This window comes from Suncus etruscus, chromosome 18, assembly GCF_024139225.1.
Source record: "Suncus etruscus isolate mSunEtr1 chromosome 18, mSunEtr1.pri.cur, whole genome shotgun sequence".
Taxonomy (NCBI): Eukaryota; Metazoa; Chordata; class Mammalia; order Eulipotyphla; family Soricidae; genus Suncus; species Suncus etruscus.
The window spans coordinates 2,784,561-2,797,170 of record NC_064865.1 but is presented as its reverse complement, the minus strand read 5'-3'; the positions used below and the strand labels follow the sequence as shown (position 1 = coordinate 2,797,170).

The following is a 12,610-nucleotide window of genomic DNA, read 5'->3' as shown; positions in this document are numbered from 1 at the left end:
TGCCTCATCTTTCATCTTTTGTGCTTCACTTCTTCCTCCAATTAGCTCTTCTGATGGGCAAGCTGAAAGGAAGATGGTGCTATGGATGACAGAGTGCCACCAACCTTTTTGTGAAGGCCACCAAGGATATCCTGTACCATTTTTGTACTTCCTACAGCAGAAGCCCTCCTGAATTCTCATTGCTCTCACCATTTTTCAGTCATCTGCCTTACTACCTAGGAAATCCTCTGCTAACTGCTACATATAGAATTCTCTGACACTGTAGAAACCTTTACCCGACTACCTTCCTCTGCTTTTACTAATAATGTCCTCAGGTCTGCTTGTCTGGGTCACCTACTTCCTGTATAAGATGATAACCAGGAAAGGTTTTGGGTTTATGTGACATTTTGGTCTTCTAATGGTTTGTGTTTGAAAGATGAAAAATGTCAGTCAACATTGGAGCTGAAGCAGTAAACAGCATATAGGGCATTTGCCTTGCATGCAGCCATCCCAGGTTCTATCCCCAGCATTCCATATAGTCCTCCAAACTCCATTTGGAGTAATTTCTGAACTTTGAGCCAGGAGTAAACCCTAAATGCCAGCAAGTGTGACCCAAAAAACAAACAAACAAAAAAGGCCAATGTCATGCTGGATATAATAAGTGACACATCAACTGTACCATTTGGTGAATTTTGAAAATGGCACCCATGAGTTTCAATAAATAATCACTCATCATTCATTTCTAAGTGATTTTTCATGTCATTGGGGGGTTTTCCAATTTTGGAGCCACACCAGGGATCACTCTTTGCTTTGCACTCAGAAATTACTCCTCTCAGGCTCAGTGACCATATGGGATGCCAAAGATTGAACTGGGTTGGCTGCAAAGCCAAACACCCTCTCCACTGTACTCTTGCTCCAGCCCCTCAATTTTCATTTTTGAGCCTTCCCTCACAGTGCACTATAAATTCATTAAAAGTGATGCTCAGAGGACCATGTAGTACTTGGGATCAAACCCAGGCTTCCCACATTCAAAGTATGTCCTCAACCCTTCACACTATCTTCTTGGCCCTTGGCTAATACCAGTCTTCCTCTGGTTGTGGTATTAGTGTATTTGGTTTCTGTGCTCCCTGGAGCTTACCCCCTGATGTCAGGTTGAAATGCTCATACACTTGATGACAGTGCTTTCTGGGTGTGGTGTGGGTGTCATTGTGTGGCTCAAACACCTGCTCACATGGAGAGGATAGTGTCACACTTTGGATGTGGTTGTTTGCATAGATCTTTAGTTGCAGTGCTTGTCAGAGTTCATAGCTTCTGTTTTCACACACTCCTGAGTACATTACACACAGATGGCAATGGTTTGTGGTGCTGGGCATCCTAGACAGCAGAGCTACCTGGGCCACAGCAACACACATGGGTAGCACTGAAGTGCAAACTCAAGCTTTATAATGCAATGTAGGTGTCTTGGGCCCTCTACCATCTCCAGGTACCCCTTTAATTGTGTTTTATCACTTTTGTTTGATTTGGAGCCTATGTTCAAGGCTTATCTGCTATGCTCAGGGTTCTATTCCTGGCATCCCAGATGGTCCCGTGAGCCTGCTTATTTTGGGGACCATGCCTGGCAGTGCTTATGGATTATTCCCTTTAATCTACTTAAAAGTGGGGGTTCGGGGCCGGGCGGTGGCGCTGGAGGTAAGGTGCCTGCCTTGCCTGCGCTAGCCTAGGACGGACTGAGGTTTGATCCCCCGGCGTCCCATATGGTCCCCCAAGAAGCCAGGAGCAACTTCTGAGCGCATAGCCAGGAGTAACCCCTGAGCGTCACAGGGTGTGGCCCAAAAACCAAAAAAAAAAAAAAAAAAAGTGGGGGTTCATTTCCAGAAGTATGGAGTGCCATCATGTGATCTGGGAACCAAAACATACTGAATAGCCTCTGGGCTATCTTCCTTGCCCCATCTCAGGATTTATCAGAATATTCGTAAAAGTTTCTTTGGTTGACCATAGACAACAGTTGTGACATGTTAATTAACTTCTTGTTGTCTTTGGAGTTTCAGCAGACCACAGAATTAGAAAGTAACACAAGGGGCTGGAGAGATAGCATGGAGGTAAGGTGTCTGCCTTCCATGTAGAAGGACGGTGGTTCAAATCCCGGCATCCCATATGGTCCCCCGGGCCTGCCAGGAGCATAGAGCCAGGAGTCACCCTGAGCGATGCTAGGTGTGACCCAAAAACCAAAAAAATAAAAATAAAAATAAAGTAACACAAGAGGTACCAACCCAATAGATGCCTCCTTACCGAAAATGAAGAGGGGTGGGGGCCGGGTGGTGGCGCTAAAGGTAAGGTGCCTGCCTTGCCTGTGCTAGCCTTGGACAGACCACGGTTCGATCCCCCGGTGTCCCATATGGTCCCCCAAGCCAGGAGCAACTTCTGAGCGCATAGCCAGGAGTAACCCCTGAGCATAACTGGGTGTGGCCCAAAAACCAAAAAAAAAAAAAAAAAAAAAAAGAAAATGAAGAGGGGTGATTTTAATCCAAGTCTGCTAGCATCACCCATTTTGAGTCTGTATTAGATTCACATATAAGTGTTATACTGGTTAGTGTTTGGGGCTGCTCTATTTTCTCTCCTTTCTCTTTGCTCAAACCTAATGAGATAAAAAATTTCTACTAGACTATTGGAGACTGTTTGTCCTCTCTCTTGGGGTTTGGAGGTATAATGGGAGTGATGTCCTCATCCCCAGCTGAGGAAATTCAAGAAGTGAGATGCTAGCTGACTAGCTACCCTAGAATAGCAAGCAAGATGCATGACCCACAGTGAGCTGGGCCACCTTGCCAGTGGGGCAGAGATGTACGAGTGGCCTGGCGAGCTAAGTATATCCAGCAGGAGACTTGCCCAGAGGCATTTCAAAGGGACCCTTCTCATGAGGGATGTCCTGAGAAAAAAGGGGTCCCTTTTTTTTTTTTTTTTTAACATGGAATAAACCTTAGAAGTTTAGAGCCAAAAATTGGTATAGGAAGGGAATTAGTTAACCAGAGAGAAATTGCTTATGTCCCACCCAGCAAGTGTCATAAAAAGAAGTTCACAGGTGCTAGAGAGATGGCACAGAGGTTAAGGCACTGTCTTATATTTGAGTCCCATATACCTTGTATGGTCCCCTGAACACCACTGGGGATCCATCTGTAGAGCCAGGAGTAAAGCTCTGAGTACCAGTAGTGTGATTCAAAAACCAAACCAAAAATAACAACAAACGGGCTGGAGAGATAGCATAGTGATAGGGCATTTGCCTTGCACGCAGCCAATCCAGGAAGGATGGTGGTTCAAATCCTGGCATCCCGTATGATCCCCTATACCTGCCAGGAGCGATTTCTGAGCACAGAGCCAATAGTAACCCCTGAATGCCACCGGGTAGTACCCAAAACAAAACAACAACAATAACAAAGAACTGGGGTTAGAGCAATAGCACAGTAGGTTATGCATTTTCCTTGCACACAGCTGACCCAGGTTTGATCCCAACATCTCATATAGCCCCTAAACCTGCCAGGAGTTATTTCTGAGTGCAGAGCCTAGAATAAGCCCTGGGTGCTGCCGGTGTAGCCAAAACAAAACATATATAGGAACACATATATATAGGAAAACATACATATATAGGAACATGTGTGAGCAAGGGATGTAGCTCAGTGGTACAACCTGTATTTTTTTAATTTATTTAAAGAAAATGCATGGGCCCGGAGAAATAGCATGGCGGCGTTTGCCTTGCAAGCAGCCGATCCAGGACCTTAGGTGGTTGGTTCGAATCCCGGTGTCCCATATGGTCCCCCGTGCCTGCCAGGAGCTATTTCTGAGCAGACAGCCAGGAGTAACCCCTGAGCACCGCTGGGTGTGGCCCAAAAACCAAAAAAAAAAAAAAAAAAAAAAGAAATGTTTAAAATTGGGCCCGGAGAGATAGCACAGCGGCGTTTGCCTTGCAAGCAGCCAATCCAGGACCAAAGGTGGTTGGTTCGAATCCCGGTGTCCCATATGGTCCCCCGTGCCTGCCAGGAGCTATTTCTGAGCAGACAGCCAGGAGTAACCCCTGAGCACCGCCGGGTGTGGCCCAAAAACCAAAAAAAAAAAAAAAAAAAAAAAAAGAAATGTTTAAAATTATACAAATTATTATTTAGAGTGTGTGGAGCATTCTTGTTAGTGCTGACGGACCTTATGTGGTTTGGAAAATTGAATTAGGTCAACTGTGTGTAAAACAAGTGCTTCACTCCCCTACCTTAACAATTTCACCTGTTTCCCTAAAATGAAAACCTTTAATAACATTTTTATTTTTAAATGTTTATTATGGGGGCCGGAGAGATAGCATGGAGGTAGTGTTTACCTTTCATGCAGAAGGTCATCAGTTTGAATTCCGGCGTCCCATATGGTCCCCTGTGCCTGCCAAGAGCAATTTCTGAGCACTGCTGGGTGTGACCAAAAACCACACACAAAAAATGTTTATTATGTAAACACCATGGTTCTGGGGTCTTCAAACTATGGCTCGTGGGCCACATATTGTATTTATTCCCATTTTGTTTCTTCACTTCTAAATAAGATATATGCAGTGTGCATAGACATTTGTTCATAATTTTTGTTTTTACTATAATCTGGCCCTCCAACAGTCTGAAGGACAGTGAACTGGCCCCCTGTTTAAAAAGTTTGAGGACCCCTGCTGAGTTGCTCATAATAGTTTCTGGCATTCTGCATTCCAATAGCAGTCTTACTCAGTGTAACTTTCCCTCATTGTCATCCTCAGTTTTCTGCCCACCCGTAAGATTGCCCCTTGGCAGGCACAAAATAATTTACTCTGTATAGTGCTTATTTACAGCTAAGTGGCAACGAAATCAATAAAAACTTACAAGGAAAATTTTCCTATTTCATGATGGGGTCATTAAGTTATTGTCTGAAGGTGAACTGTAAGTAAATCATTTTGTGTTTTTAGCTTTGTTGACCTTAGACAGCTTTTGTGCGACTTTAACATCTCATTTGGTGCATTCCTACTACTGAGGGTTGAAAAATTTGGGGCGTGTGCTCCTTGAAGCCTAGGTTCTTTTATCTTTTGGTTTTTGGGCCACACCTAGTGATCTGCTCTTAGAAATTGCTCCTGGCAGGATATGAAGTAACCAGGCCTGAATCCAGGACAATCCTGGTTCAAGACTGATGACCTCTTCCACAGCCCCATCTTTTAGGGTCTACGTAGAGCAAAAAAGACCCCTAAACCTGGGATTGTTGGGCTGGAGAGATAGCACGGAGGTAAGGCATTTGCCTCGCATGCAGGACAGTGGTTCTAATCCCGGCATCTCCTAGGGTCCCAGAGCCTGCCAGAGCGATTTCTGAGATCAGAGTCAGGATTAATTAACCTCTGAGTGCTACTAAGTGTGGTCAACGCCTTCCCCCAAAATAAAGTGCTTAAGGTGCCTTATCATTAGAGAAATCCAAATCAAGGTAACAATGACATATCAACTCACACCACTGAAAATGACAGATCAAAGCTGTAGGCGCCCTCTGTGCTGGTGGGGATGTGGTGGGAAGGGAGCGGTCGCCAGTGCTGACGGGCATGTTGTCTGTTGCCACCCTGTGGAGATGCCATGGAGGGTCTGTCAGTTGAGAAGTGAGCTGCAGCTTGTGGGTGTCTACCTCCAGGGCTTAGAAACATTCGTTCAGGGCCGGAGACATGGGTAGCGTGGAGGTGGGGCGCTGGCCTCGCGTGCAGAAGGACGGTGGTTCGAATCCCGGCATCCCATCGGGTCCCCGAACCTGCCAGGAGCGATTTCTGAGCTCAGAGTGGGACCCCAAACCCCGAAATCGAAATCAAACACGGGCTTGTCCTTTGCGTTTGACTCTCCACGTCCCCCACTCCTGGGCTTTCTCATCAGCGGCAGCAGCAGCATCCCTTGGCAGTCGGCGGCACTCGGGGGCCGCGCGGGCCGAGTGGAACCAGCGGCCCTCAGAACCGCCGCCGCCACTTGGTTGGTCTAGGGGATACGCAGGGGCCTAGAGGCCGAGGCGAGCCCGCGGGGCCGAGCCGGGCCGGAAGGGGCGGGGTCCGGCCAGGCCACGCCCCGCGACCTCGCCCGCGGCGCCTCGTCCACTCACGGCGCGCCGTCGCCGTCACGTGCCCGGGAGGGCGGGGCCGGGGCGTTCCCGCGGGCGCCATCTTGGCGCGCCTCGCCCGGCCTCGCCTCGGAGCAGCGCGGCGCCCCTCCCCTCCCGTCCCCTCCCGTCCCCTCCCGTCCCCTCCCCTCGGCCGCGCCGGCCTCCCTCGGCGGCTCCCTCGGCGGCGGCGTGGGCGGGACCGGCCAGGGGCGTGCGGGGCCCGCGGCCGCCTGAGGGACGGAGGGAAAGAAGGAAGGCCGGGCGGCCGGGCAGCTCCGGCGGCCTCGCCTTCGCCTTCGCCTTCGCCTTCGCCTTCGCCATGCACCGCAGCGGCGCCCGCTCCGCAGCCTCCGCGCACCGGGCGCCCGACGGCGGCCCGCGCTCCCGCTCCCGCCGCCGCTCCCGCTCCCGCTCCGGCTCGGCCTCGGCTCCGTGTCGCCGGCCCCGCCGCTCGCGCTCGCCCTCCGGCCCCCGCGCCGGCCGCCGCCGGAGCCCCCGCTCGCCGCCCCCGCGGGCCCGCCGCCCCTTCGCGCCCGGCACGTCGGCGCCGCGAGGCAGCAGGGACGCCCGCGACCCCCGGGTAATGGATGCCGCGCGGAGGCTCGGACTCGCAGGCGCACGGACACACAGCACACGCACGCACCCTGCCCAGTGCCACCCCATGGGCCCGGCCCGCCCTGCCCACTGGCTCGGGGGAGCAGGACTCGCCCGCAGGACCCCCCCACAGGACGGACCCTCCGGACAGCCTCTGGCCGGGCCTGGCCCCGGACTTCGGCCCTCGAGGCGACGCTCTCGACTAGCGGGACCGCCCAGAGCGCAGCGGGCCGGGCCGGGCCGGGGGGACGCCCGCTACTTCGCTTCCTCGCATTGGCGTCCAGACTTTGATTTCGTTTTCGGGCCCCACCCGGCAGCGCCCAGGGCTTCCCCAGAAATCGCTCCTGGCAGGCACAGGGTCAGCTTGACCCTACGGGATTCGAACCCCCGTCCTCCTGCATGCAAGGCGAACGCCCTCCCTCCGTGCTAGCTCTCCGGCCCGCGAACTTCAGGAGTTTTTGATTCTCGTCTCTCTGGCTCAGAGGGACCCATTTCATTTAGGGAGCTGGAGGGCTGCAAGAGCAGCTAAGTGAAGCGACAGCCCAGCTCGATCCCCAGCACCCCGACGTCCACTGGTCCCCTGACCACCCACAGCCGGGACTGGCTCCCGAGCGCACCCCCTCCAAAAACCTTTGAATTTAGACCTTGTACGGACATTTCACGGTGACAATGGCAGGGTCTCCTGATTTCTTTTCACTTTCAGTTCACCAGTCTTCCTTTTTAAACCCCAAAACGAAACGTTGCTTTCCGTGCCCTTGAGTGACACGGCTACTCAGGTCCTGTCACTTTTAAGATTTTCTTTTTCGGGGCCGGGCGGTGGCGCAAGAGGTAAGGTGCCTGCCTTGCCTGCACTAGCCTTGGACGGACCACAGTTCGATCCCCGGTGTCCCATAGGGTCCCCCAAGCCAGGAGCAACTTCTAAGCGCATAGCCAGGAGTAACCCCTGAGCGTTACCGGGTGTGGCCCAAAAATCAAAAAAAAAAAAAAAAGATTTTCTTTTTCTTTCATCTGAGCAGGGATTCTGATGAGTAGTCGTTAGGGGGAAGCGAGTAAAACAGTAGCTCTAGTTTCCTCTGTCTTACTTAAATGACATCAACTTTTTTTTTTTTTTTACCATATCTAGGTTATCTTGAGCTCTGTGCACCAACTCTCCTGGCTAAGCCAGGAAACAAGCCTTCATTCCAGTCATTGAGCTTTCTCTCTCTGCCCCTTGAAGTAATTTTATGGTTTTGTTGGTTTGTTTTCAATGTTTTGTATTAGTGGACATTTTTTCCTAGTGGTTTCAATTTTTATATATTTAATAGCTGATAAGTAGCAAGAAAGTCCCAAGGAATCCGATTACACGTGACACTCATTAACTTTTTTTCCCATTAACTTTTGATAAAAGCAAAACTTGAGTTTTGGTCTTCCAAAAGGAAAGGTAGACATATGGTATGCATAGAGTTTCAGGAGGACTTCTCTCTTCACCTACAACCATTAAGGAACACTTTGTGCTCAGCAGTAGAGCTCATGCCTCACATTCATGAAGCCCTGGGTTTGATCGCTGCATGACAAGAAAATTCCTGTGGTTTCTAAGACCATCATTTTTTTGTTTTGTTTTGTGTTTGGGTCACACCCGGTAGCACTCAGGGGTTCCTCCTGGCTCTATGCTCAGAACTCACTCCTGGCAGGCTCGGGGGACCCTATGGGATGCCAGGATTCAAACCACCATCCTTCTGCATGCAATCTCCATGCTATCTCTCCGGCCCCTGACCACCATTTTTTAAGGGAAAAGAATATATTTGCAGGAGCCAAAGAGAGAGCACAGTGGTAAGGTGTTTGCCTTGCACACAGCCGACCAGGGGCAGACCCGGGTTCGATTCTAGGCATCTCATATGGTCCCCCGAGCCTGTCAGGAGCAATTTCTGAGGACAGAGACAGGAGTAATCCCTGAGTGCTGCCAGGTGTGACCTAAAAATCAAAAAGAAAAAAAGAATATATCTTTGCAAGTAGGAATGTCTTGATCCTAACTTCTGTTATCGTACATTTTTAGAGAAGATCTCCTGGTCTGCATTCTAATTCTTCAGGACAGAGCTTAAGAATCACTGTTGGCGACGACCACTTCTCTGAACAGCATCGGTTTAGTGATCGGCTGGGGTCACCTGTGGATGGTCTGGAGGATGTGCACAGGTAGGCTTCATCCTAGTCACAGCCAACTGTCATAGTATTGTAGAGTAGAAATGTTTTCTGATCAAGATCTTTGAAAGAAGGGTGCCTGTACTGAAGTAAGACCATATGTCCAGTCCAGTAGAAAGTATAACATTGGAAAAATGTTTCTAAATAGGAGTTTATTGATAAGTACTTTGGTGTTTGGTCTTTTTATTTGTTTGTTTGGTATTTGGACCATATTTAGTGGTACTCAGGTCTTGCCCTGGCTTTGTGCGCAGGGGTTACTCCTGGGGGGTATGTTCTCGAGACCAACCGTATTACCCAGGATTGAAACTGGATCAGCTGGGGCCGGGAAGGTGGCGCTAGAGGTAAGGTGTCTGCCTTGCAAGCGCTAGCGGACCGCGGTTCGATCCCCCGGCATCCCATATGGTCCCCCCAAGCCAGGAGCGACTTCTGAGCGCATAGCCAGGAGTAGCCCCTGAGCATCAAACGGGTGTGGCCCAAAAACCAAAAAAAAAAAAAGAAACTGGATCAGCTGAGTGCCCTACTTGCTGTACTTTTTCTGGCATCTTTTTTGTTTGTTTGTTTGTTTGTTTGTTTGTTTGTGGGCCACACCTAGTGGCACTCAGAGGTTACTCCTGTCTCTCTGCTCAGAAATCGCTCCTGACACAGGCACAGGGGACCATATGGGATGCCGGGATTCGAACCACCGTTGGTCTTGGGTCGGCCTCTTGCAAGGCAAACTCCCTACCACTATGCTATCTCTCCCTCCAACCCCTTTCTTTGGCATCTTGATGTCTACTTTGTTGCTGAAAGAATTATTTCAAAGAAAAGACTTAAACTTTTTAAAAGGTTGCGGCTGGAGTGGTGGCGCAAGTGGTAAGGCATTTGCCTGGCACATGCTAACCTAGGACGGACTATGGTTCGATCCCCCAGCATCTCATATGATTCCCCAAGCCAGGAGTGATTTCTGAGCACATAGCCAGGAGTCACCTTAGCATCACCAGGTGTGGCCCCAACCCCCCCCCCCCCCCCAATTTTTTTTAAAAAGGTTATCCTGGAGTCAGGAGCTGTTGGCAGGCAGAATAAAGCTTAAACTTTTTTTTTTTTTTTTGGGTTTTGGGTTTTGGGCCACACCCGGCTTTGCTCAGGGGTTACTCCTGGCTGTCTGCTCAGAAATAGCTCCTGGCAGGCACGGGGGACCATATGGGACACCGGGATTCGAACCAACCACCTTTGGTCCTGGATCGGCTGCTTGCAAGGCAAACGCCGCTGTGCTATCTCTCCGGGCCCTAAACTTTTTTTTTTTAATTTTTATTTATTTTTTTTAATTTTTTTTTATTTATTTATTTTTGAATAAAGTTTAAACTTTAAAAAAAAAAAGGTTATCCTGATTCATTTAGAAAGGAGAAAACTAAGACATCCAAAGAAATTCCCCAGGAGAGATAGCATGGAGGTAAAGCGTTTGCCTTGCATGCAGAAGGTCGGTGGTTCGAATCCTGTCATCCCATGTGGTCTCCTGAGCCTGCCAGGAGCGACTTCTGAGCATAGAGCCAGGAGTAACCCCTGAGCGCGGCCAGGTGTGGACCCCCCCCAAAAAAATGAAATACCCCAATGGAAAAAATCTCTTGAACTCAGGCTAAGCACCCTATAGAGCATTTGCCATGAGACTCCGCATTTGATTTTTCCAGCACGGCAAAAATAAAAATAACAGTGGGGGCTGGAGTGATAGCATAGCAGATAGGGCATGCGGCTGACCCCTGGTTCGATCCCTAGTATATCCCATTTGGTCTCCAAGCCTGCCAAGAGCGATTTTTGAGCACAGAGCCAGGAATAATCCCTGAGCATCAGTGGGTGTGGCCCAAAGCAAACAAACAAACAAAAAAGAAACAAGTATAAACTAAAACTAGGCCAGAGGACTAGCAAAGAAAAAGACTGTTGCTTGGATTCTTAGCAGGCACTTTTTTTCTTTTCCCCAGAGTCTTAGATATACAAGATAGAGGAGACATAGGAGTCTCCTATAACTTGTAAATAGGTGCCCCACACATGGCAAAGCTGAGGGGCTATTTCCCACCCTGTGTTCAGGGACCCTCCTGGTATTGCTAGGGGGATAGTTTAGTGCCACAGATTAAACTCGGGGCTCTTTTAGTGTCCTAGTCTATTGAGTTATCTCTGCGTTCTTAAGTATAATTCATTAGGGTTGGAGAAATAGTGCAGGTGTTGATTAAGGCACTTGCATTGCAATGAAGTTAACCCCAGCATGGTTCCAAAGCACTGCTGGGAGCAAGCCCATGCACAGAGCCAGGAATAGTCCCCAGGTACCACTGGATATGGCCCCAAAAGTGTGTGTGTGGGGGAAGGCAAAAAATTCTTTTTTCAAAACACAAGGTATTTAAAGGATGCTAAGAAAGTGATATATTGGGCAGGAATGTTAGCACAGTAGGTAAGGCGTTTGCCTTGCATGTGGCTGACCTGGGTTTGATCCCCAGCATCCCATATGGTTCCCCAAGACTGCCAGGGTGATTTCTGAACTCAGAGCCAGGAGTAACCCCTGAGCACTACTGGGTGTGGCCCAACCCTCTCTTCCTCCCACAAAATGTGATAAATGGCAGATTGTTGAAAAAATAGTTCTACCACTGAGCCATCCCTTGTCTTACTTTTCCTTTCTTATTTTGTTTTGCTTTTGGGCCATATTCGGTGATGAACAGGGGTTTCTCCTGTCTTTTTTTTTTTTTTTTTTTTTTGGTTGTTTGGGCCACACCCGGTTACTCCTGGCTATGCGCTCAGATATTACTCCTTGCTTGCGGGACCATATGGAATGCCAGGGGATAGAACCGCGGTCCAGCCTAGGCTAGCATGGCTAGGCAGACGCCTTACCCCTGTCTTTGTATTCAGGAAATACTCCTGGTGGCTGTAAGGGATACAGAGATTGAACTTGGGTTGCTGCGCGAACATGTACCCTGCTTGCTCTTAGCCTCTATTTTTCCCTTTTTATCATATGCATTTTTGGGGTTAATTTTTGGTTGGTTTTGTTTTGGGGCATCCCTGGCTCAGTTCTCAAGGGTTGTTTCTAGTGGTGTCCAGGGAACCATGGGATGGAACCGAGTCTCCCCTTTGCAAAACATGCACTCAAGTCTTTTGAATTGTCTCCATGGACACATTTGGAGGTGCAGGAAGATGGGCCATACCCAATATTGCTCAAGACTTCCTGCTGGTTTTGTACCTACATGTTAAATAACTTTATTGAACTTAATTTGAGTTTACATACTGAATAGTCTCACCCATTAAAATGTATAATACATGGCTAGATAAATGGCTCAATGAACTGTGCTTCAGGATTTTCAGGCTCATTCTTTGTCACTGCCTGGTCCCTGGCACTTCCAAGAGGACCCCTGAACATCAAACTGGTAGTAACCCCTGAGCACCACCACATGTGGCCCAAAGAAACAGAATGTTGGGGCCTGAGAGATAGCACAGTGGCATTTGCCTTGCAAGCAGCCGATCCAGGACCTAAGGTGGTTGGTTCGAATCCCGGCGTCCCATATGGTCCCCCGTGCCTGCCAGGAGCTATTTCTGAGCAGATAGTCAGGAGTGATCCCTGAGCGCCACCAGTGTGGCCCATAAACCAAAACCAAAAACAAAAAAAACCCAGAATGTTTTTATTACTTGAAATGAAATGGAACTACCCATTTCATTATCTGTTAGCATTTTTCATTTCTCTTCCCAGGCATCACTGGTTACTTATTCTATACAGATTTACTCATTCTGCATATTTCATACA

At 49.1% G+C, this 12,610-nt stretch overlaps 1 protein-coding gene across 1 annotated transcript in view; it reads left to right on the top strand.

Annotated features, from left to right (window-relative positions):
• Positions 1–6,406: 6,406 nt before the first annotated feature.
• ZNF318 (zinc finger protein 318) overlaps positions 6,407–12,610 on the top strand; it is a 51,959-nt gene continuing 45,755 nt past the window's right edge. The window contains exons 1-2 of the mRNA XM_049765211.1: positions 6,407–6,976; positions 8,714–8,850. Of these exons, the coding sequence (XP_049621168.1) occupies positions 6,407–6,976; positions 8,714–8,850 (707 nt within the window). The remainder of the gene's footprint in view (positions 6,977–8,713; positions 8,851–12,610) is intronic.